Source organism: Poecilia reticulata, linkage group LG2, assembly GCF_000633615.1.
Source record: "Poecilia reticulata strain Guanapo linkage group LG2, Guppy_female_1.0+MT, whole genome shotgun sequence".
In the NCBI taxonomy this organism is placed as follows: Eukaryota; Metazoa; Chordata; class Actinopteri; order Cyprinodontiformes; family Poeciliidae; genus Poecilia; species Poecilia reticulata.
In genome coordinates, this window is record NC_024332.1 from 28,115,881 (window position 1) to 28,141,833 (window position 25,953).

Consider the following 25,953-nt stretch of genomic DNA (forward strand, 5'->3'; position numbering starts at 1 on the left):
CACACACACACACACACACACACACACACACACACACACACACACACACACACACACACACACACACACACACTGTCATTCCTGATGAGGGAGTGCCACTGCTGACAGCTGTGAAGAGAGGAAACCGAAGATATGCCCGGATTATGACCTACAAAAGAGGACAATATGTGGATTTTCACTCAAAAGCTCATCAGTCAACTTTCGCTGACTTCTAATGTCTTCCTTCAGTGTTTACCAGAGGATGTTGTTTTTTCAGTTTAGACAAGCATTCAAATGGGTTTTTTTTTCCCAACACCATAACAGTTGTGTTATTTAACAGTGAGTATAAAGTCTTAAAATGAACCTATAGCACATATCTGGAGGCATGAAGCACCTTGATAAACCTGCTTTTCAAAATCACTCATGTCTTCCCTATAGAGTTGATGGAAGTGTAAAATATCACATCAACTGCATCGCCTAGAGGAGAATTAAATTAACAGCATGTAATCTTGGGGACAAATTAGCTGACTGTAAAATCTTTGGCAAATCCTCACTGTCAAGCTCCATCTGTACTCTGTCCAGAATTGTCAGTAAGACCACAACCAAAAGGTCACACTTTATGAAGTTTTTCATCACTATTCTTATATCAACAATGACTTAAACTTTTCTGATTGACCATCGTCAGAGAGAAACATTTTGATGGTATAGGTGACCCATAAAAAGAGGCCAGAGTTGTCATTAATTGTCAATGTTTTACTTGGCAGTTTCAAATTAGCAAAAGATGGGGACTTAACCTGCTGTAGGTTAAAGTTACTTTGCTACACCAATCAGACCCTAAAACATGTTAGAGGCATCGTTGATCAGACCACAGACAACAGTGGAGATGTTGCAAATCCAGTCTCTGAATACAACAGAGGTGTCTCCAACTGAAAACGAGTGCGGAGGTATCACCGATCAGACCCTTGGACTCAAGAATGGAGATATGGGCAATACCATCTTTGCCAGTGAGACTTGAGCAAGAGCTGAAGGCGTAGTGCTGGGTGAGGTTGCTGTGACTGGAGCAGGTCCTCCAGATGAGTTTGATTTGGCTCCCGAGACATTGTAGACAAAAATCAAAACACTTTAATTCCCAATTTCCCTAAGAACCAGACAAAAACCTAAAAGTTATCTGCCAGTTTCCCCTTGAAAAACATCCCTTTGTACACTGGTGGAGACCAAAAGAGTGGCAGCAGGTGATAGAGAAAACCAAATAAAACTAAAAGAAGAGAGAGACCAGAAACTAGAACTCTGAACAAGCACAAAACAGAACACAAATCAATGTGTGAGCTCCTAAAAGACAAAAGGAGACAAAGAAGCACAGAAACAGGAGCAACAAGAAACATGAAGAAAAGAGAACACAGAATAAAAAGGGAACTACAAAAGAACGACTCAGTAACTATCACTAAAGAAACAAAACTAAACTGAACTTTAAAAGGGACTTAAGCAAGTCCTTAAAAACTTGACTGTACACCCCCACATCTCCACCAAAAGGCAGAGGAGGGGCCAGCCCAATATTAAGCTAACTAGCTACATTTGGCTTAAATGACTGCAATTAGGTTTTAAATTATAAAACTAACTAACTAACTAACTAACTAACTAACTAACTAACTAACTAACTAACTAACTAACTAACTAACTAACTAACTAACTAACTAACTAACTAACTAACTAACTACCTGAGCTATATTTAGGTAAAATGCTAAATAGCTATCTACCTTTAGCTTTCATTTATTTTACCCCTGCGTCTCTGCTAGCAGCTCTGTTACACGCTAAGCTTTACTATCATTCTCGGGTTTCATTTACGATCAGGTTCAGTTAGACGACAGCAGCAGGAAGCCGACAGCAGTTTTACTCAGATTACTGGGGTCTTAAATATTTTAACTAAGGACAAGGAGCTGCTTCTCAGACGGCACAAGTCAAAGCACAGAAGCTGCCCGAGGAGGATTGAAACAGGACACATGTAGCTCTACTGAGGTTACCAGAGATCAATCAAACATTTAGACTTCATAATAGAGGTGTCAGTAACAGACTCTTGTTTCACTGGACAACTGGGCTGTGAACACGTGTCAGCTGGAGGTAAACCTAGCAAAAATATGCAGCAAAGCTTTTAGGCTCATCACATGCTGTTTCCTGTTGGGCCACTCCTGGTGGGCTGCACCTCTGCTTCCTGGCATGGAAGCATCTGCAGTTGTAGTTTACCACCCGACCACAGTGCCAGCGAGTCCCACCTCTCTGTGGTGTTTGACTTTGTGTGGGTGGATAGGGGCATTGTTCTGTACATGTCGTGAGACATCACTGAACCCTTTTAGTTTGATGTTGGTTGTTTCTCTGGCATGCCCAGGTTTGTCCACCCTGCACAGAGAAAACAATCCTTCCCTGGAAGAAAGCAGTTCTTCCTTCAGTGTTGCTGTGGGTCTTAAGTAGCAACACTTAAAAATTAAAGCTACCAAGCAACCAGCTCGTTTTTCATTACACATCATGAACTTACATCAATGTTTGCAAAAGTTATTTTACAGCATGAAAAAGCAGTCTTGCAGATCCCGATGCAGAAACGGCAAGGTGATGGGATGGAAATGTATTTTAAAAAGTATTGATTTGGAGAGCCGTTTAGGTCCAAGAAATAGAGAGGGATTCAGATGATATATGTTTGGTTATGCATATTAGTTTTTGTTCCAAAAGTCCAGAAGTCCTTTACTTTCACTTGTTGGGAACGTTTATTATGGGATGTACCCTTGAGAAAGGCACTAACCTCAAGTTAATTTGGATTTGCAGGCTGACTCAGCAGATTTGGATGGTTACTAGATAACAAAGCAATTTTCCAATATTTTCAGATTAATTGCTTTGAAACTCCAGCTAGCGTACCAGGCAAGAGGCAGGGTACACCCTGGACAGGTCGCCAGTCTGTCGCAGGGCAACACAGAGGACACACACACTCACAGTCATGTTTTTGGACTGTGGGAGGAAACCGGAGTACCCGGAGAAAACCCACACATGCACAGGGAGAACATCCAAACTCCATGCAGAAAGACCCAGGCCGGGAATTGAACCCAGAACCTTCTTGCTGCAAGGCAACAGCTCTACCAACTGCGCCACTGTACAGCTAGCTGGAGATAGGCACCAGCACCCCTCCCGACCCCACTGAGGGACAAGGGTGTAAGAAAATGGATGGATGGATGCTTTGAAACTCCAGTCCTTAAGGGCTGGTGTCCTGCAACTTTTAGATCTGTCTCTCCTTCAGCACACCTGAGTCAAATAATCAGGTAATTAGCGGGAGTCTGAGTCGCATAATTCTGCCATTTGATTCAGTTACGTTGGACCAGGGACACATCTAACAGTTGCAGAACATCGGCTCTTAAGAACTGGAGTTGCAGACGTCTGGCAAACCATATTAGCGATAGCTTGTGAAACCGTAATAGAATAGAGCCACTGTTGAGAACGTAAGGACAGAAGTTTACTTCAGCTTGTTCACGTTAAACATTTTAATTTCTTTTCTCTGATGAAGACTTTATTTTAAAGTTAGTACAATGCTCATGTTCTTAATGTTAACATGTGTGGCATAGTGCTAGAGCTGGAAGCGGAGGGACATAAAAATGGGGCACCCAGGAGAGAACATAAACACCAGATCCTCTAGATTTACCCAGAAATGGTTTCTAAATAGTTTCCTGTCGGAAATTCTCTAAAGGCTGTTTTTGTTTACCTTGTGTGTTTACCTTCAATCTACATCATGTTATTTACGTTGACCATTTATTTTTCTGTGTGTTTGTTGAGCATCTTTAAGTATTTTTGCATATTTGCTGATTTTTCTGGTTATTGCTATGGGTAGTATTTTCTTTTTTTGTTAAAAGTTACTCAAATTTAAATTGCTCTATCAAAGTCAATAGTTGACACATCCGGTTGAAGCTAAAATAATGTAGTTAAATTAGTGATAGTGAGATAAATTTGCTATTTTTCCATAATATAAGAGCTTAATGAGATAGTAGATGCAGATAGACTGCAGACTGGGATTCAAACCCTGGACTTTCTTGCTGCAGGCCGTCAGTGTTATAAATTTCACCTTCATCATCAACATCTAAGTTTGCACATTGTAAACAGAGACTGTGTGTGTAAAATTATCCCTCTTTCACTCACTTCATCAGCCCTCATTAATTAAATTAAAATCACTTTTTTTTGCCAGAAATACATTCTCTCACAGAGAAAAATATTGAACTTTTAACTTCAGTGTCCACAAGAAAAACCTGTATGAGCCACATGTATTGCAACTCTTACTGTTAACTCATGACATACGTCCCTATTTGCAGCCTTTCTGTGCTTATAGTATTCTTCTTGTCGGCCCTTGAAAGAGAAAAAAAATCCCAAAACATCACAGATCCTCCCCCATGCTTACCAGCAGCCTTTTGGAAAACTCAACCTTGGTGTAATGTAACTAAAGCACAAAGTCCCAGTAAAAGCCCCATGCTACATTTGTGGACAATCAGTGAACAGCACCACTACATCCTCTACTTTTCCAGTGTGTAGACTCTCTTTATTATAAATGAGTTCTATAAAATGTCTATATAATATAAATACTTTCGCTATTGTCTATCTCTATCAAAGCTCTTTTACAGGCAAAGGGAAGGTGTACACAAAAACAGCGACACGAATGCTCCACATATAGACAAGAATAGACATATTAAACTGTTTTTTTTTTTTTCCTGGTTGCTGTTTCACCCCATACTCCTCCTCCTCCCAGTTTGCGGTGTAGAGTTTCTCCCTGAAGGATTAGCTGAATAACTTTAAGGACAAGGCCTGATTGTTGTCAGGGTGTCTGCAGTGTGTGGCTGTCGTATGTAGCGAGCTTGAATTTGAAGCTAGTCATGTGTGAGGTCTGGCAGGCATGTCAACGCACACTGGCTAAGTGAGCTAATAAGAGCTGGTATGCCTCTGACTTAGGATGATAAGAGGATTACAGTATCAGTACATCAAAGAGTTTCCCTGCAGCTCTCTGATCACCTGAAATACTGTATGCATTGGCACCGTCAAGGTCAAGACAGGTCACACCCACCAGGCATGTAGAGAGTATTAAGCAGTTTCCAAATTCTTGGTATTTAAAGGTACATACAGTAAATATCTGTATGCCTCCTGACAGATTTCTTCCCTTTTTGAAGGCAGCTGATTTTTAAATTAGTTTCCAATTATCAAAATAAATAAAATCAGATAAATATAACCTGAATTAATTACAAATGAAGTTTACATACAATTTAGTTTAATACCTCAAAACCTTTCCAAAACAAAACGATTGGTCTCTTAGCTGATTGTGCCACACTAGGGAACAACAACTACATGTTTGTTACTGGAAATCTTTTGTGTCACTGTGGAAGCATTTTGATCCACTCTTGTTTACAGAATTGTTTTAATTCAGACACATCGGATGGTTTTCAATTATGACTGACCCGTTAGCCTCCAAGCTATATTTGGGACTGGACAATTGAACTGGATGATTGAATATTCTCTTTCAGGATTTTCTGATACAGAGATGTTCTTTGTGGTCAGCAGTAGCTTTCACATATTGTTGGATTGTGAACATTGAGGCACACACCGTCTGCAGTGCCTCATGTCATCCTATGACCTCCTGGATGAGTTGCTATAGATCTCTGGTTGTAATTTTTGAAGGTCATTCTCTCCCGTTTTAGGTTTTTCCATTTCTGCATAACTGGCTCTTACTGTACTTTGTAGAAATGATTTTGCAACTCTTCACAGACTGAGATATAATCATCTCTGTTCCTCATTTGTTCCTGAATTGCTTCATATTGAGGCGGGGTGTGTTACTCTTTCAGATCTTTTAGCCTACTTCTTGTTGCCAGACAGGTTCCAATTAAGTCATTTCCTGAATCTTCAAGTTTGGCAATAATCATTTCTGGTTGTGGCTTATTAATAAAGTAAAATAAAAAAGATTTATCAAAGTAAATGTATAATTTAACAATACAAAATATAACTTTTGTACTTACTAAAGTTATATTTCATACACAAGTGTTTAAAAAAACCAAAAACAGAGGAAATCTGGAAGGGGGTAAATACTTTTTGACAGCGCTGTAAGTTCCAGGTTCACAGGTGGATGATAATATATTATTTAGTTTACTAAGTGACCACAGCAGAAGGTGAAATTACTCTCTTGCACACCGTAGCAGTTCATCTTGGCTCACATKTCAGGTTGCACTTGTAGCAGCGTCTTCTTGTTTAACATGCAAACCAAGCCAAGTGGATAGAGAAGTGATGTCCAYGGTGAGGAATGTTTTTGTTTCTTTGGTGTCTGACTTTTCTGAGGATAAGAAGAAAAACAATAGAACACAAGAACCCARCTGTGATTTGGCTGAAGACCATGGAAAACAAGTAGAACGCTCTAACCATTATGCATTTCAAACCACTAAAGCTAAAAAGAAACTGTGRAATAAAAAGAAAATTCAATGAAAGCTGAGTACAGGGACAGATACGGGAAAAAAGCTCTCAAAGAAAAGGAAACAAATGAGTTTCTGGTTCTTGGCAGGAAATCTGAAGGGATTAATGRACTGTGTGAGGTAGAACAAGCGTGTTCTYGAGTCTTTTAGTTCTGGGTTAATGAAAAGRTCAGACAGGAGACTGAACTTCATTTACAAATGAAATCACTTGAGCYRAGATGTGGTGGAACTCATGCAAAATACACAATCAAACATCCCAGAGTTTGTGTGTCTGCAGAGAAGAGTGAGCTCGCTTCTGTACGTCTAACTAGAATCTGGGGAGTTTGGAGGCTTCATTAAAACGTCCAACTGTGTTGACAGCGGGAGTTTTACTGTTGTTGCCATGCAGGCTGGAGATTAGTGTGAAAAAAGRATGCAAAACTAGTCGTTACTCAATATAAGCGAATACCTTGAGCAAATTTTCAGACASWKWYCCCCSCCCCGTCAGAAACCACTTAGTTCTGACATGCGTCAACCTGGCAGACAACTGAAGAGTGAATCACGTCACAGGTCTCATTGGAGTTTGTTTTTTCTGTCTTGTCAAAGTCAGTCAAAACATTATTTACACACCATTTAAGATTACCAACACCCCTTAAGTTGGTTCRCATTCTGTCAATCAATGTCCTTTAGAAGTAACATGAGGAATGATGCTAAAGAACATTAGTGGACAAACATCTACAGCACCAATGAACACAGCCTTTTYTGAAGATAAGTTGGTGGATACTCTCATTTAGTTTTAAATGAAGGAAACTAGGCTCATCTTATCTTAAACACTTTGTCTCCAACTCTCTAGAGATTTTGATAGTTCCTTTATTTAAAAAAAATGACAAGTAGAAAGTAGTACATTTCCCTAAATTCTTTAAAGAAAACAACACACAATGTGCTGTATATGAATATGAGATAAGTCCAAAATAAAAAGCTTGATAGAATTTGAGAATGTATATAAGATATTTGAAAAGAAACAATTGGGCTTAACCATCTACAGAAAGTGACAAGAAAATAAATCTGATGCATTATAATCTTGAAACTGCAAATTTAACGTATTTTCCACATTTCACAGGCTGCAGATCAAAATAATCACCGTCAGACTGAATCAAAATCCATTAGCAACATAAGGTAATAAAATGTTTTATTCCYTTCTGTTCACTTACACCATGTTAGGAGTAAACCCACATACACACTATAGGTCAAGAGATTCTGAAGGACATTTAAATTGCGAGTTTGACATTACAGAATGCTTTTATAAAAGCTCATTTTGTTATAAAATGTTTTTCACTGGTTAACTCATGTTCMTAATACCTCTTAATATTAKGTCCATCACATTTTAGGGTGAATATGTAGTCACAGCTTTTATATCTCGGATTACTTGTTAGAAATCAGCATTAATAAGGCACATTATTAAAATATTGGTGCGGTTGTAACAGTTCTTCTGTTTTTATTTTTTTTAAATAAAGAATAATAAAAAAAAAAGCGTGCGAGATAAAAAAGATTTCTCAACACAAAGCTTTTAGAAAAAAAATTGTAAACAGAAGACCATCATCTGACATAAAACAAAAACAATGAGATGTGTTCAAATGTGTCGAACAAGAGAAAGCCAACCGCCCTGAACGCACATGACGGCTGAAACTCTTCAATAGCTATTGTTTCCGTGCTCACATAGTTTTCCCTGGTCCACCCCACGTCCACTTCCTGTAAGTAAGCCTGTACAAGTACACTACTGTACGACTGTGTTAATATAATAAAACTAAGCCTCTGTGCTTCCAAAACATGGTTTATGAAAAGATCGCATTGCTAAAAAAAAAAAAAAAAAAAAAAAAAAAGAAAATTGCTACAGAGCTTAATAACAGGTAGGACACCATTAGGTTTATAAAGGTCATCTTCCATACTTTAGTGCCAGAACCTGGTAAATACTTCCTGACCGCACATGTTGATCATTTGGTCGCAGAAATGGAGATCAACTGCAGCTCCTACAAGAAAAGATTCAGATCCATTCTTTAAATACAAATTGTGACATATTTACTAAAAAGGTTGAAGTGTTGCAAGAAATTCAGTCCTTCAGTCTTCATAGTCCAAAGAGAAATGTTAGCGCCCCCCTGTGTTCAAGCACAGGAAAATAGGTTCATGAGGTTGGAACCTGGAGCCCAAATCCTTCTTTTAGTCAAATATTAATCTGGTGAGATGAAACAGACCAAATCCAAGAATTGAAGTTTCCCAGTCTCAGAAATGACTCTCTAGTATTCTGTGCGTATAAGCAGCTGAACGTAAAACCTTTACTGCGTGTGAGGAGAGGTTTGATGGATGTATGTGCGGCAAAGTTTGAGGCAAGCTCTGCATTTTTTTTTCCTTTAGTATTCTCAGTGTGGGATTATCCCAGCAGGACCCTTTGGAGGCGGTCTGCAGGGACGCTGTTCTCCTCCTCAGACTCTGCGTCGCTCTGAGGGTTGGAGCTGCAGGGAGACGTGCACTCCGGGGAGCACAGGTAGTGCATGAGGGGCAGCCGGTACTTTCCACAGAAGTCAACGAATTTGATCTGTCGCACGCATGAATCAAAGTAAACACCTGGGGAGAGACAACAACAAAGTCAAATATACGACACGCTAGAGTACAAAGTGCATCATCGCTCTGCAGTTCAAGGTTTCCGTTCTGTCTTTAATTTTTAGAGTTAATGTTTTTCTGCAGGTTTTAGAATATTCTAGACATTTCAGAACAAAATATTAACCTTCATTTGTTCAAATTGTCATTGCGCCTCATCTGTAAGCAACACAAATCATAAAACAAACTGACGCTGAAATTGGCTTCAATAACTTCTCAGGATTTGTTCATAAAAATGTGTACATTTGTAGCAAAAGTCCATAGAATAGCAGTTTAAAGGCTTCCTTTGGCATTTTAGATCCAGTTCAAGAATCCCAGGTTCAGTTCAACCTCAATTTATAGATAGTCTAAATCTGTGAAAACAGTCTATGACATTTTTGTAATTAGTGAGCATTCAATCAGTGAGTCCAAGTCCAAAATACTGATGAGTAAAATCTTAACTTCTGATGAGGCAAATTAAAGAAGGTAATTAAAAAAAAATTAGAGATTTGTAGCATTTACTAAATTCATTAACTATTATTAGATTGTTGCCGTTTATAAAATGTACGAGGGAAAATGTTTGGAAAACCAAATACTTTTTCTGATTTTGATACAAAATATTAAAAGCATCATCATACCAGCACATTTGGGATTAGGGCACTTGCTGGCAAGGTCCAAGTAGCGCACTAGGTTGGAAGGCATGTCGTATGGAGAGTAGGGAATATTTCTGCTTTTAATGGTACGTCCTGCTAGCTCTAGGAGCGAAGGAGGGTCGTAAATCATCTCTTTGACAAAGCGCACCACAAGAGGGTTGCCTCTAAGACTGAGCTCCTGCATGTGCACCAGGCTGAGGATCTCTCTAGGCAGGTAGGTGAGCAGGTTGTTATGGAGACTTAAAGATCGTAGAGAGTGGAGCCTGGAAAAACAAAGGGGGGCATGAAATCTCAATTGCAAAGTTCAACTACTGGAACAGGTGTACTTATCAGATAAAGCATTTCTTAAGCATAAATTAGGTGGAGGCTGTTAAGATCTGCTGGTAATACCTGGCGAGCTGCGGAGGGACACTTTGGATGCGGTTGTCACATAGTACCAGGTAGGTGAGGTAGGGCAGGTGTGCCAGTTCAGGAGGAATGTCTGAGATGAGGTTTCCACCCAAATACAACATCTCCAAACTAAAAATGATACATGAATAACAGAGCACTTAGTACTGAAGGGAGAAAACATTTTTTTGTCTTAAAACACTCGTTTATGATGTTCAACTCAAAACAGTTCTTTAGGTCATCATCGTCAGTTTTTAAAAGTACTAAATAATCAAACTCAGACAAAAATATCTTCATTCTTAAAAAAAAAAAAAAAAAAAAAAAAAAAGAGAAAAATGTGAAAGGTAGGTTTTATCAGTTAGTTTATTTTTAAGATGCCCATCATCAGTTTTTTGGTAAGAAGCTTAGAATAAAAAATGTTTAGCAGTAAAAGTCAAGTTTTCGTTAAATTTAGCCTGCATTAACAATCCACAAGGGGGAGCCAAAGATGCATGAATCTATGTTTCAAGGATATTCATGGATGATGTCTCCTTTTCACCTGTTTGCAGGCTGGCTTTCTAAATAAAGTTAGAAAGACAAAAGATATGAAGTTGTAGAAAGAGAAAAAAATTTCAACATCACAACTCATTCATTATTATGAGGAAGACATTTGGGAGTAATATCTGCAGAGATATAGTAGCTCTGTTTTAACTTCATTGGCAATAAAATTGTCTTTTCTTTTTTGTTTACCTTTACACCATCTTTCACAAACTGCTCTCAAATCTGTCAGGAGTACACACGTTTATAGCATTAGTAAGAACTACATTCAGCTTTCTAGATGTTATTTTGCCATCATTAGTAATCTTGACTTTGTGCTCCTGACCACAAATTAAACCTGGCGCTACCATGTCTGCATACAGCTGTAATAATTGTCCGTTTGTGTTAAATATGATACGATCTGGCAAGTTATTGGCGGCATAGAATACAAGGTGGCGTAATTAGGAGAAACATGGCGAGAACTATGGATGACTAGTCAGCAAAAGTAAAGGGCCAGACCATCTGCCTGCTGAAACTGATGACACAGCATGTGCTAGTGAGGAGGCCATTATTCTGTCCTGGTGGCAGAGCAGCAAAAAACCCCACTCCTGTGACGGGAAAGGAAATATTCGGGGTCCGCTTGCTGCCCAAATCAATGCACAGAAACGAATTATCCCATTAAGTCTGACACCAGTTGGACTTGATGCAGTTTAAGGGACACAATAACATAATTGCTTGATAACCTTCAGAAGCTAAAACCACCTTTACAGTATCATTTTTTACCACAGAGATGGGAGTTTCATCAATAATCCATACAGAGCTCTACAAATACTTCAAAATGCCTAACATTTGTTTTCCACACATAATTACAAAGAAAGTCACTTTTCATACATAAGTGTCTGCAGCATTTTGAAACTGCTTCTAAAAAATGACCTACAATTATAGCAAAGGCTGAAGGAAGCCTGCTGTAGTTTTCTTTGTAAGTTTGCTTCTGATACCACATATAAAATCGACTCTACAATTGAATACTCAACCCTATCTTTCTGATGTGGAGAAGATTGGTCTCAACTAGAGACTGGCCAGCTGGAAACAAATTAATTTAAAAAATCTGATGTTTTTACAGAGCTGCTACATCAAGAAAAGTGCTCAAATTTAGCTGATTTTTGTTCCGTTGAGGTGTTAAATAAGGGCAAAAACTACAGCGTCAGAGGTATAAAGTGTTTATACAGACCAACACACCTATTGTATCTTGAAGACAAAGACATGGCTTAGATTAGAGGTCAACTCGCCTTCTTTATCCCCCACGTGTCTGATAAAATAGTTTGGAGGTTTAATCTTTGTTCTGGTGTTGGGTCACTCTGACATTTTGTCAAATCAACCCAGGATAAGATAGAAACCATCTTGTGACCGACTGATATCAACATCTTTGAATGCAGACAAAAATCAAGCATAAAATCCATCAATCATCTATACCCACTAATCTTCACAGGGTCACTGGCGTCCATCTCCAGTGGTCATTGAGCGAGAGGCTGGGTACACCCTGGACGGCTTGCCAGTCCATCACAGGGCAAAGCTTCAAATGTTTTGGAGATTCCTTGTTGTTCTGATAATTTAGACCACTAAAAAAACGCTTCAACTAAATTGATTAATGAACTAATGAGGAACACAAAACATGAACTGCATAGCTTCAGCACCAGGACAGTTTGTAGTAGGGTTATGCAGCCCGTGGCTCTTTGGACCATAGGTTGCATAGATTTAGTTTTTTAAACACTATTTTCCACAAATATCACTTGTTTTATGTCAAAACTTAATAAAAACAAAATTGAGGCTTCTTAAAAATTTTAACACATTTCCTCTAGTAAATATTAAAATTAAAACGTTTTTTAAAGGACTGTGTCACATTTGTAGATCTAAAGTTTTAATTATTACCCTTTGCCAAAGCTTCACCTAAGAGAAGGCGAAGATAATCACAATTTTCAACTGGAACTGTCTTAACACATTAAGATTCATGGGTTATAATCTGCAGAGGTTTAAAACCTACTCCAGGTCTTTAAAACTGTATTCCATAATTTTATCTTTTGTCTCCATTTCTTTGTTTTTCTATATGTAATTTATTTACACATTTCAAATACGGGGTTCATTCACTCCATCTTCTAGTGCCGCCCTGGCCATCTGCCTGTGCTGGTCATATCAATAACCATCTCTGGTTAAAACTCCCAGCATGCGATGTTGCACTCACTGATAACAGTGTGACTACTATCAGTTGATGCCACCAGATTAAGTAGGTCAAACTGACTCGTGAAGCACCAGGCCCAGGGTGAGGAAAGTGGGTTTACAACACTTTAAATGACAGCTTGTAATTGATGACTCAAAACATATGCACCAAACAATCAACTTTGCCATTATGCYAACTATGGGAAAAAGAAACCTCAGCAAAACACATTCAACTACTGTTGTCTTGTACCAAAACACAGCATGGATAAGTGAATAGTTCAAAATGTTCCTCTGTGCAGTCAACATATTTAGGTTAAACTGAAGAAAGAAAAAAAAATTCTCAAATGTTAGAGTGTTTCCACTTAAATTACCAATCCTGGTTTAAATTTTGTTTACTTTCACAGTAGTTTAGATCTGAAATGTCTACTTGTCTTTAAAATCTGACTTAAAGGAAGTTCTGATAAAGACATTTTGACCGTGAAGCAGCGAGTTCTTTCAACAGAACCAATGGCTGATGTAAATCAGCAGAGTTGGGGAGCTGGCTAAACTCTGTGACCCCAATTCATATACCGTCCATGAATGGGACCTCTTCTCCCTTAGCGAGAACCCATCCCACCAACAGTCATTTGCAGAAGTTAAAAAAAAGGAAGCCACTATTATCTTAGAGGTTAACCAAATTTATCAGCCTACCATCTTTTTAAATGTTGGCAATCGGTCTTGACAGGACAACTTTCACAGTTTTTTTTTTTTGCTTTAAAGACTATCCTTTGATAGCACAATGCTGTATTAACACAATGATGTGTGGCACAAAAACTGCTTCTTTTGTGTTATAGTCTTTTATATTTATTTGCCTAAACACCAGATGTTATTGTTGGAGAAAAAAAGCACATACAATCCCTTTCTTTGCAGAAAAGCATTCAAATATGTTGGCGTTTTTTTCAAAGCAGCATTGGGTTTCAGAGCTAAATTATTAAAAACCATTATAATAAGGGTCTCCTTATTAGCTGCATTTATATGTTAAATGTTGCCTTGTAGTGTTGGATATGGTACATAAACAATTTTACAAGGTTGAGAGAGGCTTTACATGCTCCGTTTAAACACAGCTTATGATTTGCTGAACAAGTGAACTGAACTTCACTCATTATTTAGATATAAGTGCTAATAAATGAGAATATCAAAGGATATTCTCTTACAATTTGTGTAGAGCAAGTATGAGTTAAAATTGACATACTAGCCAAACAGCTGAGAGGTACTTTAACTTTTTGTTCACAATGATTTCCTTAGAAGCAGAACAGGCACAAAGTTTGGGGATGCATTTAATGCAGGAGACTCCAACCCCAGCCCTCATGATCTACCGTGAAGTTTGGCAAAGGCCTGGTAAATACAAGATTCATATGATCCAGGGTTCCATCTAAAACTTGCAGGACAGTAGAAATTCGAGGACCTCTGATTGAATGGATGATCGGATTCTACTGTCATTGATAGGCACTATTTGCACTGATGTTACCCGTGAACTGCTGAAATAAGGGCATAGTTTTGTATGGGTGAGAAGACTTGCAGAAGTCCATAACTTCAGTGCATAAGTAAAAAAAAAAAACAGAAAAACACAGAAAAAAGCATCATATGCCATACTGTTGCCTGAGCAACATAAAAACTTGGCATTAATTGTAAAAATGTGTTCCATATAATTATTTTTTTTGTACAAAGCTTATCTTACTTCCAAACATTTGCCCCATTAAGTGGGTATGTGTGAATACAGAATTCAAATACTTTAATTTTGCTGGTTTAAATAGTCCAGATTTATGACTAACAATTTTTAAAAGAACGACTGACCAAAGACCGCATGAATTTGAACTTTTTGCATATAAAAAAAAAAAAAATTCTTGCTAGCAGGTCAATCAGCGCAGCAGGCCTTTAGAATAATGGTCACCATAGCAACAGCACATTCGCTCTGTAGTTCTGTTGCAAATTAATGACTTAAATTGATTCCAATCTCTGCATTTTGGGAAGAAACCAGAGTTTGAACAGCTCAGATACAGGCTGCAGTACACCGATACTGCCATATGATCGATTGAATTGATTGAATGAATTGAATCGATTGAACAGCTAGCTGTCTCCTTTGGTTGACTAACCGGCGTTGTTACCTACCTTGTTAAATATTCTATCTCTGCAGGAATACTTTTCAGCCTGTTTCCGCCGATAGAAAGCGACTGCAGGCGCAACAGTTTGGTACACTGGAGCGGGATCTCCTGGAAGCGGTTCCCACTAAAATTCAACACTTCCAGCTGCAGAGAGCCGAACTCCTTGGGCAGAGAGAACTCGTCCAGGCGGTTGTTCTTGGCTAAGAGGGTTTTTAACTTGGTGAGTCTGGTGATGCCCTCACAGATGGCCGTCAGCCCGTTGTTGCTAATGTCCAAAAACTCCAGGTTGCAGAATAGGCTGACCGACGAAGGCAGCGAGGATAGTCGGTTGTAGTTTAGGAAGAGCTGCCTGGTGTCCCTCCGTCTATCCTCGCTGACATTGTTAACGTTGAAAGTATTTAAACTAAGACGTGAAAAGTCAAGCACACAGTCTCTCGTTGCTACTGCTGCTGCTGCTCCTTCTTGACTCTCCATTTTGGTTATTTTCTTATTTTCCCCGTGCGCGCTTCTTCCTAAACTCTTCCCTCAAAACTTAAGTTAGCTCCAAAAGTTTTGTACTTTAAAAAACGAAAAAGGCATCCCTGACTAAACACGGGCTACTCGTTTAACACAACTAGCTTCTGTAGCCAACATTTAACTACTCTCAATGCAACCCTGCTACAATACTGCCTTTCATTCACTGAGGTTTTACTTCCACGTTTTACGATTGGTTGATTACTGACATAAACCCCACCCACTGAAGCGCTGGTTGGTTACTATTCTTGGCTGTCACATTGTATAAGTAATGGAGTAGTTTTATAAGTTTTCCAGATTTACTGCTCAATTTTGATAAATCACAGCTACGCAAAATCACGCCAGGGTGTGTTACAACGGTGAAGAGGTTTTTAGGTGTTGTAACAGTGGAACAATGCTGGTTGATGATCCATCATGCCTGGGGGGCAAACCCTATAGTCATTATGCAACTCCTTTCTTCTGTTGCATTATGCAATGCTCTGCAGATGTGATATGCAGACGAGAAACAAGATAATTTAGTCCAAATTAAGTCTTAATATTATCGCAAAAAAGAAGAAAAGAAAGTTTATCAGCACCATATATATACACACACTTATGGTGCTGCCATCATAATTTTTCACAGGGTGCTGATATTGCATCAGTATAGTGATGTTAAGTTTTAGAAACAGAGCACATCATTTCCAGCCTGACTTAAAATGAAAGAACAATCAACATTACTCATTTAATTAAGAAGTTCAGGTAGAAGACCTTTCACTTTTTACAGATTATGTAAAAAGTCATTGCATATTGCATAAGACTATTGGTCAAGTTTCTTAACTGCTACTCTGGACTGAGCAAAAAGAGGAAGTTATGGAGTAATAGGTTGATGACCCCTGGTTTAGTTGATTATCATGTTTTGGTATATTTACATACTCTATTTTCAGATAATGCTTTAACAGTGCTTGATGTGACAAAATAGACTTCTGAAGGCAATTGGTTGTGGTCGCAAGGTGTAAGTTTTGGGGTTGAATACAAATATATGCCTCAGATTTTTGTATTGTGCACCAAGTCATGTATGTTTGTACCAAAGAATCAGATTAAAGTGAAATTTGTGGTCCTAACATGAAAAAGTTTAAAGGGTATGAATACTTGTGTAAGGCACACTATCAGCTACTCACTTAATTCAAGCAATATTTATTTATTTATTTATTTTTCTTCATTTCACAGAGTCTATAACAATAAACTCTTGGCAGGTAGAAGAGCTCAAAACAAACAGAGAAAGTAGTGTTGTGGTGTAAGGGCTTTATTGGCATACATTCCTTACAGTCTGCACTTTTTGTGGAATAGAAAGATGTAGCTCACACCTAATAATGCAACATTCACACAATCATCTATCAGACAGAGTTACAAAGCAGTGGTTTACTGCTAAACTTAAGCAGCGCCCACTCTCATTCTTTTTAGAGGCTGAAACTGTTTGCAGGTCTAAGGCACTCGTGTGTATTGGTCGACACCTCAATTTAGATACAAATGAACACATAAAATAAGACCAACTACTCCAAGGTCACAACACACACTCACGCACTCACACAGTTTATTTGCACCCAGATAACTGGTACGTCTATGCTACTTCAGCTGAGGCTAGTCCTTCTGTTAGTGATTTTGAAAGCACAGGTATAGTGTTGTTGCTGGGTCCAGAGTAACGTTTTACCTGGATAACTTTGTACATCATTCATCAAAACACTTCTTTACGGCTTTGGTTTCAGTTCTCACCATGTAACACTCAGATCAGGTCTCCTTGAGGTGCAGCTCGTCGCAAAAAAAAAAGGACAGACAGTTGGGGAAATGTTCAAGCAACAAAAAAATAAAAAATAAAACAACTTGTCCAAGCATCACATGGTAATACAGGGTGGGTTTCAACACAAGCCAATAACACATTGCACACAGAAACAAACCTTTTTTTTTTTTTTGGCTGAAAAACTATAATGAAAGCATAAAGATACACATACAGTACTTCTGCTTTTTAGTAAACTAAGGGAAGATCGGAGGAAAGAAAGAAGTGCAATGGTTGTAGCGGTGGCCACTGTGGCAGTTCTACGGCAACAAAGTAGCAAGTAGCTTTACCTTCTTAAAAACTCTTAAACCAGGTACCCTCATTTCAACAAGTAGTAGTTCCTACCTTTACCACCTTCAACAGCACAAACATATAAATCCCAAAACAGCTGCGACTTCTTTCTTTTCTAGTAAATGTAAAAAATATATAAAGATAGTAGTAAAAAACAAACAAACAAAAAAGAGCCCTGGGACTAGTGTAGGGGCGCAGTAATACAGTCGATCGTAACAGCATTGAGCAAAAGGCGATCTGTTTCCATTCAGAATGCCCTTGAAACAAACAGACACAGCAAACACTTAAACACTGCAAAAATGTAGAATAATTAACATATCGGGGAAACATAAAAGAAGTCAGTTAGATAAAACTTGTTCGCGAGGGAAGTCAAGTATTAAAGAAGGGTGATGGCACGCATCCTCTTCTTTTTTTTAAGTGTCCTCACTCAGACCTCTTTTGTGCTGGCCTTCATCTTCTCAACCGTTTCCTGCGTTTAAAGACGAGACAAAAACAAAAATTGAGGTGAGTAGATCTGTGAAGACACCCAAGAAAGATTCAATGTATTCTCTCGTAATGCAGTTTTTATCCATTCATCACGGGCAGGGATGTCATAATAAATCAGGGCTACATTTTTAGGTAGAATGATGGGCTCATTAGGACGCTGGTAGGACACTTAATTGTGTCCAATTTGAAACCGTTTACAGTCCCTTTTGATTGAAAGGGGTCCTGTAGGTTTTTGGAGCAACTAATCTGGTCAATCACACAACTCTTGTTTGGAGAAGACATGAGATATTTGCAATATCACACTTTCTTTGACATCTACATAAACAAAAGGTAACRTTTGCTATTTAGTAAATTTAGTCCAACTGTTAAAACTTGAAATTATAAARCAGAACAACTTTTCATTGGTATCAGTAAAAAAATAAAAAAAAAAGAGGGAGGTCACACAAAGACAAACCTGCCTCTGTCAGGGCTCTAGGGCATTTACCACTGCTCTACAACTTTTTTGGAAACACGATTATGTTTGAAAGGTGAGCTTAGAGTCCCTCTGTCAGAAATGATTCCCTCAGAGTGACATCTGTTTGCTGTGGCTTTGCAAATCGTTCCTCTGTGGGGTACAGAGCACACGACCCAGCTGACTCAGCAAATGCCTCCAGTCAGACCCCCAGAGGCACCTTTCGAGAATCTGAAGCTGATTTACACATGCAAGTAAGCACACACACCATTAAATAGCTTTTTGCTAACATGGAATTAGTTAAGTGTAGTTTAGTATAGATTGTTACGCAAAACATCAGAAGGCCACAGGAGAATAAGAAAAGCTAAGGATGATTTTTATCTGCTGTCTGTTATCTGTTTCATGTATATGACCCAGTTTTATTGCTCTAATTGAGGTAGCATCGCTTTTTTYCCCCAAGTGTTTGATTTATCTTGATATGCCTGTGGTGATAAAGCTGCTGATAGTGAGATTCACCGCCTCACCAGTGTGTCAGGGTCACTTTAAGTCCTTAATCTATTGTTTTGTGCCAGCGGAGGGTTTGGACTCCAATGTTCTTTGTCCAGACACACACCAAGTTCAGAGTTCACAGAAGGAATATTTGCACACTTTTAGTCTGGTGCTGTTTTGTGAARGACAGTCAAAACAATATTGTGTGAAAAAAAAAMMMCAAGTACTGGGGATCATTTTGTTCCARAAACGACTTGTAATTTTRATAAATATTGTCGCTCATCTGACTCATATACGTTATCAGTCAAGGAGCGATTTCCACATTGGAGATACAAACCTGGTGTTTGTTGAGCTCAGCCACGCGGAGGTTCCACTCCTCCTCTGTCATTTCTGCTTCAGCATCTGCTGACTCACCCACTGCCGCCTGTTTGTCTGGACAGATAAAACAGAAAAGGTCAAGAGGCATGTGTTAGGTAAAGCGGATACSTTGAATCGCTCCAACGATTCTTAGCAGCAAATCAGATCGTTACCGCCGCAGGTCATCGCGGTGCAGACCCAGTTGCCGCACGCGCAGACGCAGCGATTGCATTCAACCTGGGTCTCTGCCCCGTCTTCGTATGTCTCGTCCTCCAGGGCGCATTCTGCCAAAAAATGCAAGGACTAATGAGCCAAGAGTACAGATTGTGAATGGCTGCAGAGGGATAGCAAAAAAAAAAAGGCATTACAGATATCAGCTTCGACAAACACAACCTGTCAGCGTTTTAGGATGCCRTGTCATCTCGCAACCTTGCTGCAAAATCAAGTTTTAGCTTASTCATGAGTGGTCAGCAGATTTGGCGGCTAAATATGCAGGCCATAAAGTTTAGTGACATGGTTATCACAGGAAATAAAGCAAAAGCGGATCCAAAAAACCTACAGCACTCCTATCATCAGTGTGAGCGTGAGCAGAAGCCGGAGTTTTAAAACGCTTGTCAGCGAGCCAAAATGTGTTTGCGTGCGTTTGCCCTTGACTCTGAAGTAACCACAGGGATCAGTGCTCCCTCCATGCTGACTGGCTGACAGAGTAATGCCTCCGCTTCCTGTGAACTTTATCCCACATACATCCGCACCAGATGACTGACCGAGCAGACGGCATTCCAGATTCTTGAGGAAAGGAAAACACGAACTGGAGGGCTCATTTTCAGAGTTATTTTTGGAATCTTCAAAGATTCAGCTTTATGTTTTTTTTTTTTTTTTTTTTGAAAGAATCTCTTTCAGCTCACTCTTCTCTGGTGGGTTGAAACCGGGCTTCAGACAGTTGAGGAACTCATCAAAGTTCAGCTTCCAGTCGGCGTTCTCATCAGAGAGCTCAATGAGGGCGTCGATACAAAGGCTCCTATATAAGAAACAAACAAGCATGCAAATATTAACATAATATTAGCTCTCACATTCACATAACAACAGAGCCCTGGAAAAATAAGAAATGTGAAAATATAATTATAGTATTTAGCAAAAGTGTTAATTTACCCTTTTTATTATATTACCACCACAAATGTTTATGTTTTATTGGGATTTATGTGATGGATCAGCAACAAGTACAGAGTTGTGAAATGATCGAAACTTGTGTATGATTTTTCTTTTTTTAACAATTCAAAAATCTGATAGGTTTAGTGGGTGTTAGTATTCAGACTCTTTTACTCTGAAAAGCCCAGATAAAATACAGTGAAACAAACGACCAGAAGAAATCACGCTGTTAATTAACCAGCCATCTGTGCATAATTTACTCTTAAAACTGTTGTCTGCTTCTTTAACTGAATCAACACTTTGTATAAACACATTATGTTGAAATTACATACATATCATTTGAGGTTTGTTTCTAAATCGATTTCCCCCCMAAAAAACATCAGGCACAATGACTGAAGAGTTTCTATGAGCATATTTTTAAGCTGTGCTAAAGATTCTCAGCTAATCTTGGATTTAGGCCTGGACTTTGACTGGATCATCCTGACATGAATGTTCTCTAAATCATTCTTTGTGTTTTATGTTTGGAGTTGTACTCCTGCTGGAAGGTTAGTCTTGTTTGCTTTATTTATCTTCCCTTTGTTTCTCACTAACACAGTTGCTCCAGCAGTTTCCAGTTCATGGCTTAAAGAAGCTTTCTGCAGCTGTGTTTCTCAGCCTTGCACTGTCTGTGTTTTGCAGCCAATGTTATTGTTATACAACCTAATCAATCAAACCCAGAGACGTTTGTAGTAATAAGACAAAATGTGAAACAGCTTAAGAGGAGTACATCATGCTGCAAAGCACTTTAGATGAGAAGGCTTTTATTGTGCAGCGTACAGATGCTGACGCCTTAGTAAGTGACTACATGTGGCCTTCTGTGCTGTCCGCTCCGGTTCTGACTGGTTTCATCAAGCTTTCTCAAAATAGCACCACAGCAAACATAACCTAGCTCAGAGTACCACTACGAGAGCGGATATTTGGCAACACCTGGAAAAAAGAAGTGTTGTTTCTGCCAACCCGACCTCACCGTACAGACTTATGTAAGCGTACGAATCAACAAACGCCCACTGACCTGAGCAGCTTGTTGCTCTCCTGGTCTGCGTAGGACTGCAGCTCTCCAACCGACTCGTTGTGCTGGATGAATTTGAGCAGCTCAGAGGAGTCAAGCTGAGAATCGCCATTGTCATACGACTGTAGAAACACGGATGAATGTAATGAATATAACAGATGAAAGGTACAAWTAAGAGCTGCACGTGGCCCAGAGCAACCTGGGATGAGCCGCTTTGTGTCCATTTCTGAACATTTTCAGGCACTCGTGCTGTAATTCTGATTTGAAGTGAACATGTAGCCCCTGAAAGCAGGTGCCTTATGTAAAGGCATGCCTCTTTTCATTTTCTTGAAGATGAGTGGGTTGAGGCTTTTTCTGAATAATACCAATTACTTGAATAAAACGGGATCTTTGCACTGAGATATTGTCAGCCAACAGAGAAGGTTTTGCTCTCCTGTTTCTGCAGGGCAACATAACCAGAACATAAACATCTAAAATCTGGTATTTTCATGCGCTGTCAAGAAAACGTGTGATCTTCCGTTTCTTGCTGTCCCAAATGAAATRCAACTAWACCTTTCCTGCTTTGAGTTAGTCAGTATCACCAAAATCATTTATATTAATTACATTTCGCAAGTAAGTAWTTTACATACACAAGGATTACTATGCCTTTAAACAATTMGGAAAAGCCCAGATGATGATCATGGCTTTTGAAGCCTCTGATAGATTAGCATAAGRATGTTCAGTTCCATCAAARGTTCTGTGAGGCAGAGATGAAATTATTTMGTTAAGAAACGTCAATATCAATACTTGGATAAAAGGAAAAGACACAGTGAAACAAGTCYTGCATTGACATGGGCTGAAAAGCTCCTCAGTAATAAATAACGCTTTACTCCAAAAGCAACGTACAAAGTCAGATTACATTTTGCAAATGCACTCAGGGTCAAGTTCTTCAGTTCTGGAGACTGTCTGGTGAAGATGAAACGGTGACCATTTTTACATTTGAAGGAAAAAGTGGGAAGTTTGCTAGCCTTTGAATCCCAACCAAACAGTGAAGCACAGAGATGGAAGCATCTTGTTTTAGGAGTGTTTGCTGCAGGAGGGACTGGTGCACTTCACAAAAGAGGTAGCATCATCAGAAAACTACAGTGACTGAGGGATATCAAAAACATCTACCCAAGTCAAACAATTTAAATTCAATTGTACCAAATACAAGGAAGATGTATGGAAAATTATAAATTGAAGTCACTTAAAGTCTTTCATTCATTTTTTCTACTTTTTAGCTAWTTRAATTAATGTTTAGATATATATCTAATTATACAAATGATGTAAATATCAGGTTTTAATTCAAAATTTTACAAAAATGGCCCTGGAACTCATTTTTCACCAGTCAGCCACCGTTAATACAATTGAAGCAACCAAATTTTAAAAAGATTTACCCAATCCAGATAAGAGAGTAAATCCTTTTTGTTTTTAACAAACTGTTCCAGGAGCCATTTACTCTTAAGCTTTAATGTAATTTAAGTTAGTCAGTWAAGAGGCGGGAGGAGTAGAGRGGGGTGAGACCTCCTCTGTAGAACAGACGTCCTCATTAAACTGAATTATAACCAGTSCTCATGTTTGAAAGGTCTGTAGCAAAAATAATTAGATCCAGTCTGAGTCGGCAATCGCAATCCGGGAGGTTGGAGAAAGGCAAACATTACGGCTGGGTATGAGAGACGCTTGAACAAACAGAGCAAGACCAGTGATGTGCACAAAAAAAGCCCACCTTGAAGTATTTGAGGAGGATTTCAGAGAAGTTGGATCCCTTGGCAAACCAGCCGTCAGGGACGACTTCGGTCTGCAGCCACTGGATAACGCGACCCCTCAGCTCATTGCGGTCAGCAGCGTAGCACACCACTGCAGCAGAGGAAGCATTTCCAAAGGTCAAAAGGTTTAATAAACCATGTGAATAATAAATGCTATCTTGAAAGCATTTTCCCAGTTGACTTCTGTCCCACTCCATTAAACTTTAAACTAAAGGAATTGCATTTTACACAAGAGGTAAAACTAAAATAAAGACCTTCTGTGAAATACTGTGTGTAGACTTAAAAAAAAATCACATGGCTACAAAAWWTATTCCTGATTTTTGAAGAAAATCTCCTGAAGTAAAAAGCCTACAAATTAATAAATGTTATATTACACTAAGGTAGCATAATCACACACACAACTGTTTTGAGGATGAATATGCTCTTATTTTATGATAAGTATTTTTATTTTATATTCATTATTTTGTAGAAATCAGTTTTTACTTGGACAATAATTTTTTTTTTTTTGCCTTTTTTTAATCAAAAAAGGCTAATTTTGTTCATCATGATTGTATTGTAAAAGCAATAAGAACGGTAAAACAAGGGGGTAAATACTTTTTATGGGCATTGCATAGAGSTTTTTAAAAAATGTTTTCACCAGGGAAGCCAATAAGTATGCAGCGTTCTGGATGCACACAAACACCAACTCACCTGGGCTGGCAGCTGCTTGGTCTGTTTTCTTTTCTAAAGATTGGAAAAAAAACAGAAACAAACCACAAAATGTAATGCAACATTGATGGAGATGAACTTTGTTCCAGAACAATAAACCATTAAGGTTAATGGGGGGAGGGAGGCCTCCTGAGTGACACAATGATCTTGAGAACCTACTTTGAATCTTCTGGCTCTGGTCAAGGTTCAGGTCGGCAATAAAACAATGACGCCGTCGTGTGAGAAGCGAAAGGTTCACTCAAGATAAGACGCTGCTGTTTAATGTATTAATAGTAGAGTTAAGGCGTGCAGACAGTGCAGGACTGTGTGGTAGCGTTTTATGTTTCAGCACGAACTCATTCACCCCACATTATCAGGGCGAAGGATACGAGCCAGTTCAGAGGTCACACATGCTGCTCACCTCGTTAACCATGTGCAACAATTATCTGCACCTGCACCATATTCAAAATCTGCTGAAGAGTCTCTTGCCACCCTGACTATTATCTAACAAATACGTGTAGCATCATATATTAGGTACACAGTTGTACTTGTAAAAAAGTGGACTTTTGTTTCCTGCTGTCACACTGACAGCAGGAAGCAGGAACCAGAAAGCATTGACATTAAAGARCCTAAAGACTGTGTTTATTTTCTCATTACACAAAAATATGTCAGCTTTTATTATTTTTAGATATATATWTTTTTATTTTAACACAGAAATTAGGTGAGCTTATGAAAACATTTGAACTACAATGAAACAATTAAATATCGGAAATTGATTAGAGACCAGAAGGTCAAATCCTGAAAATCTATTTTAAAAGTCTGATAAATATTAGGGGCAGACACTCATAAATACTGATTCCTTTCAACGGAAACAACTTTGAATGTGTTATTCATAGCTGCAGGGATGCACTTGTAGAGATTTAATGAGAAAACAACTAATCGAGCTTCTGCTTTKTGCTGTCCTTTACCCCGACAATGTCCATCATGAGCCACTTGGATCTTCAGGCCGCTCAGACAAGCATCTCTGTGAAGCTCACAGTGATTCCTGTAGGTCTTACCATTGCTGCCACACACTGACCTCTTATGGGGCTTGCAGCTCTGCAAAGTGAGAAATGAAGATATAAGTAAAAACTAAGCAAAATRAAAAGATTAAGTTTGTATTTCGACTGTGCTTGCACATGGACGATTGACTCAAGCCGAGAGGCGGCGTTTACCTCAATGCAAAGGCAGCTGGGTTCCCCCTTTTCGTTGACTGCGCACTCTCTGCCGGCCCCGCAGAACACATTGGCACAAACTTTGCCCTTGCTCTGCAGCTCCTGCATGAGAAACACCGGAGCGGACACTTGAGAAATGCATTCTGCATTCGCGCACTGGGTGGTGCTGTTGCRATTGTAGGAAGACGTGACAGTGCCGAGGGCATTCAAACAAGATTAACAAGCACATTTTGCATTTGGGGAATAAAACATAGTGTCTTGTTTGGAGTGAGAGAGTGCTTTCACTTTGCTTTACAGGCTCTCTGAGATTAAACAACCTTTAAGAAGTCCATCATAGAGCAATCCTATAYGTAGGGTGCCTTGCTAAAGTAGTACAGTATTCAGTATTTTAAAAATCCTTTCATTGTACAGATGTTCTCTACTTTGTGATGGTCTGTTGCATTAAGTTCCTGATAAAATGCAGTGACGTTTGTGCTTGTAACAAGACAAAATGTACAAAGTTCTAGGGSCGTGATTATCTCTGCCAGGCACTGTAAAACCGTTCCGTTTTYGTGAAAATAATACTAAAACACAAAAGGATTAGAACARAGATCACTTGGATGAAACGCATTCACTCGTGTGCTCTGGGGTTTTCACTTGCATGAAATTGCTCTCATTTTCTCATGTTTATTCCTTTCATTTGTTGTTTAAAGTCTTTGTTTCTGAAC

At 38.9% G+C, this 25,953-nt stretch overlaps 2 protein-coding genes across 2 annotated transcripts; both read right to left on the minus strand.

The window, feature by feature from the left end:
- Positions 1-7,600: 7,600 nt before the first annotated feature.
- On the minus strand, positions 7,601-15,657 carry lrrc58b (leucine rich repeat containing 58b). Its single transcript, XM_008401219.2, has 4 exons — positions 14,978-15,657; positions 10,103-10,231; positions 9,698-9,975; positions 7,601-9,047 (listed from the first exon to the last, which is right to left on the minus strand). Exons 1-4 carry the CDS (start codon positions 15,442-15,444, stop codon positions 8,854-8,856), a joined length of 1,068 nt encoding a protein of 355 aa, XP_008399441.1. The 5' UTR covers positions 15,445-15,657; the 3' UTR covers positions 7,601-8,853.
- A 1,090-nt stretch (positions 15,658-16,747) lies between these two features.
- Positions 16,748-25,458, minus strand: fstl1b (follistatin-like 1b). The gene is made up of 9 exons (XM_008401207.2): positions 25,247-25,458; positions 25,001-25,130; positions 24,036-24,068; positions 23,306-23,436; positions 21,565-21,683; positions 20,273-20,385; positions 19,541-19,651; positions 19,348-19,442; positions 16,748-18,053 (listed from the first exon to the last, which is right to left on the minus strand). The coding sequence occupies exons 1-9, from the start codon at positions 25,352-25,354 to the stop codon at positions 18,012-18,014; spliced, it is 882 nt and encodes a 293-aa protein (XP_008399429.1). The 5' UTR covers positions 25,355-25,458; the 3' UTR covers positions 16,748-18,011.
- Between the last annotated feature and the right edge of the window lie 495 nt (positions 25,459-25,953).

What these genes read in the sequence shown, in the direction of transcription:
- lrrc58b (XM_008401219.2), bottom strand. Translation starts at nt 15,444, where the DNA reads ATGGAGAGTCAAGAAGGAGCAGCAGCAGCAGTAGCAACGAGAGACTGT. An exon ending in GTCCCTCCGCAGCTCGCCAG is followed by an intron (nt 9,976 to 10,102) that starts GTATTACCAGCA and finishes TTGTTTTTCCAG; the next exon opens with GCTCCACTCTCTACGATCTT. An exon ending in CCCTAATCCCAAATGTGCTG is followed by an intron (nt 9,048 to 9,697) that starts GTATGATGATGC and finishes GTCTCTCCCCAG; the next exon opens with GTGTTTACTTTGATTCATGC.
- fstl1b (XM_008401207.2), bottom strand. Translation starts at nt 25,354, where the DNA reads ATGCAGGAGCTGCAGAGCAAGGGCAAAGTTTGTGCCAATGTGTTCTGC. An exon ending in TCCTCCTCAAATACTTCAAG is followed by an intron (nt 21,684 to 23,305) that starts GTGGGCTTTTTT and finishes GTGTTTCTACAG; the next exon opens with TCGTATGACAATGGCGATTC. An exon ending in TTTCAACCCACCAGAGAAGA is followed by an intron (nt 19,652 to 20,272) that starts GTGAGCTGAAAG and finishes ATTTTTTGGCAG; the next exon opens with AATGCGCCCTGGAGGACGAG.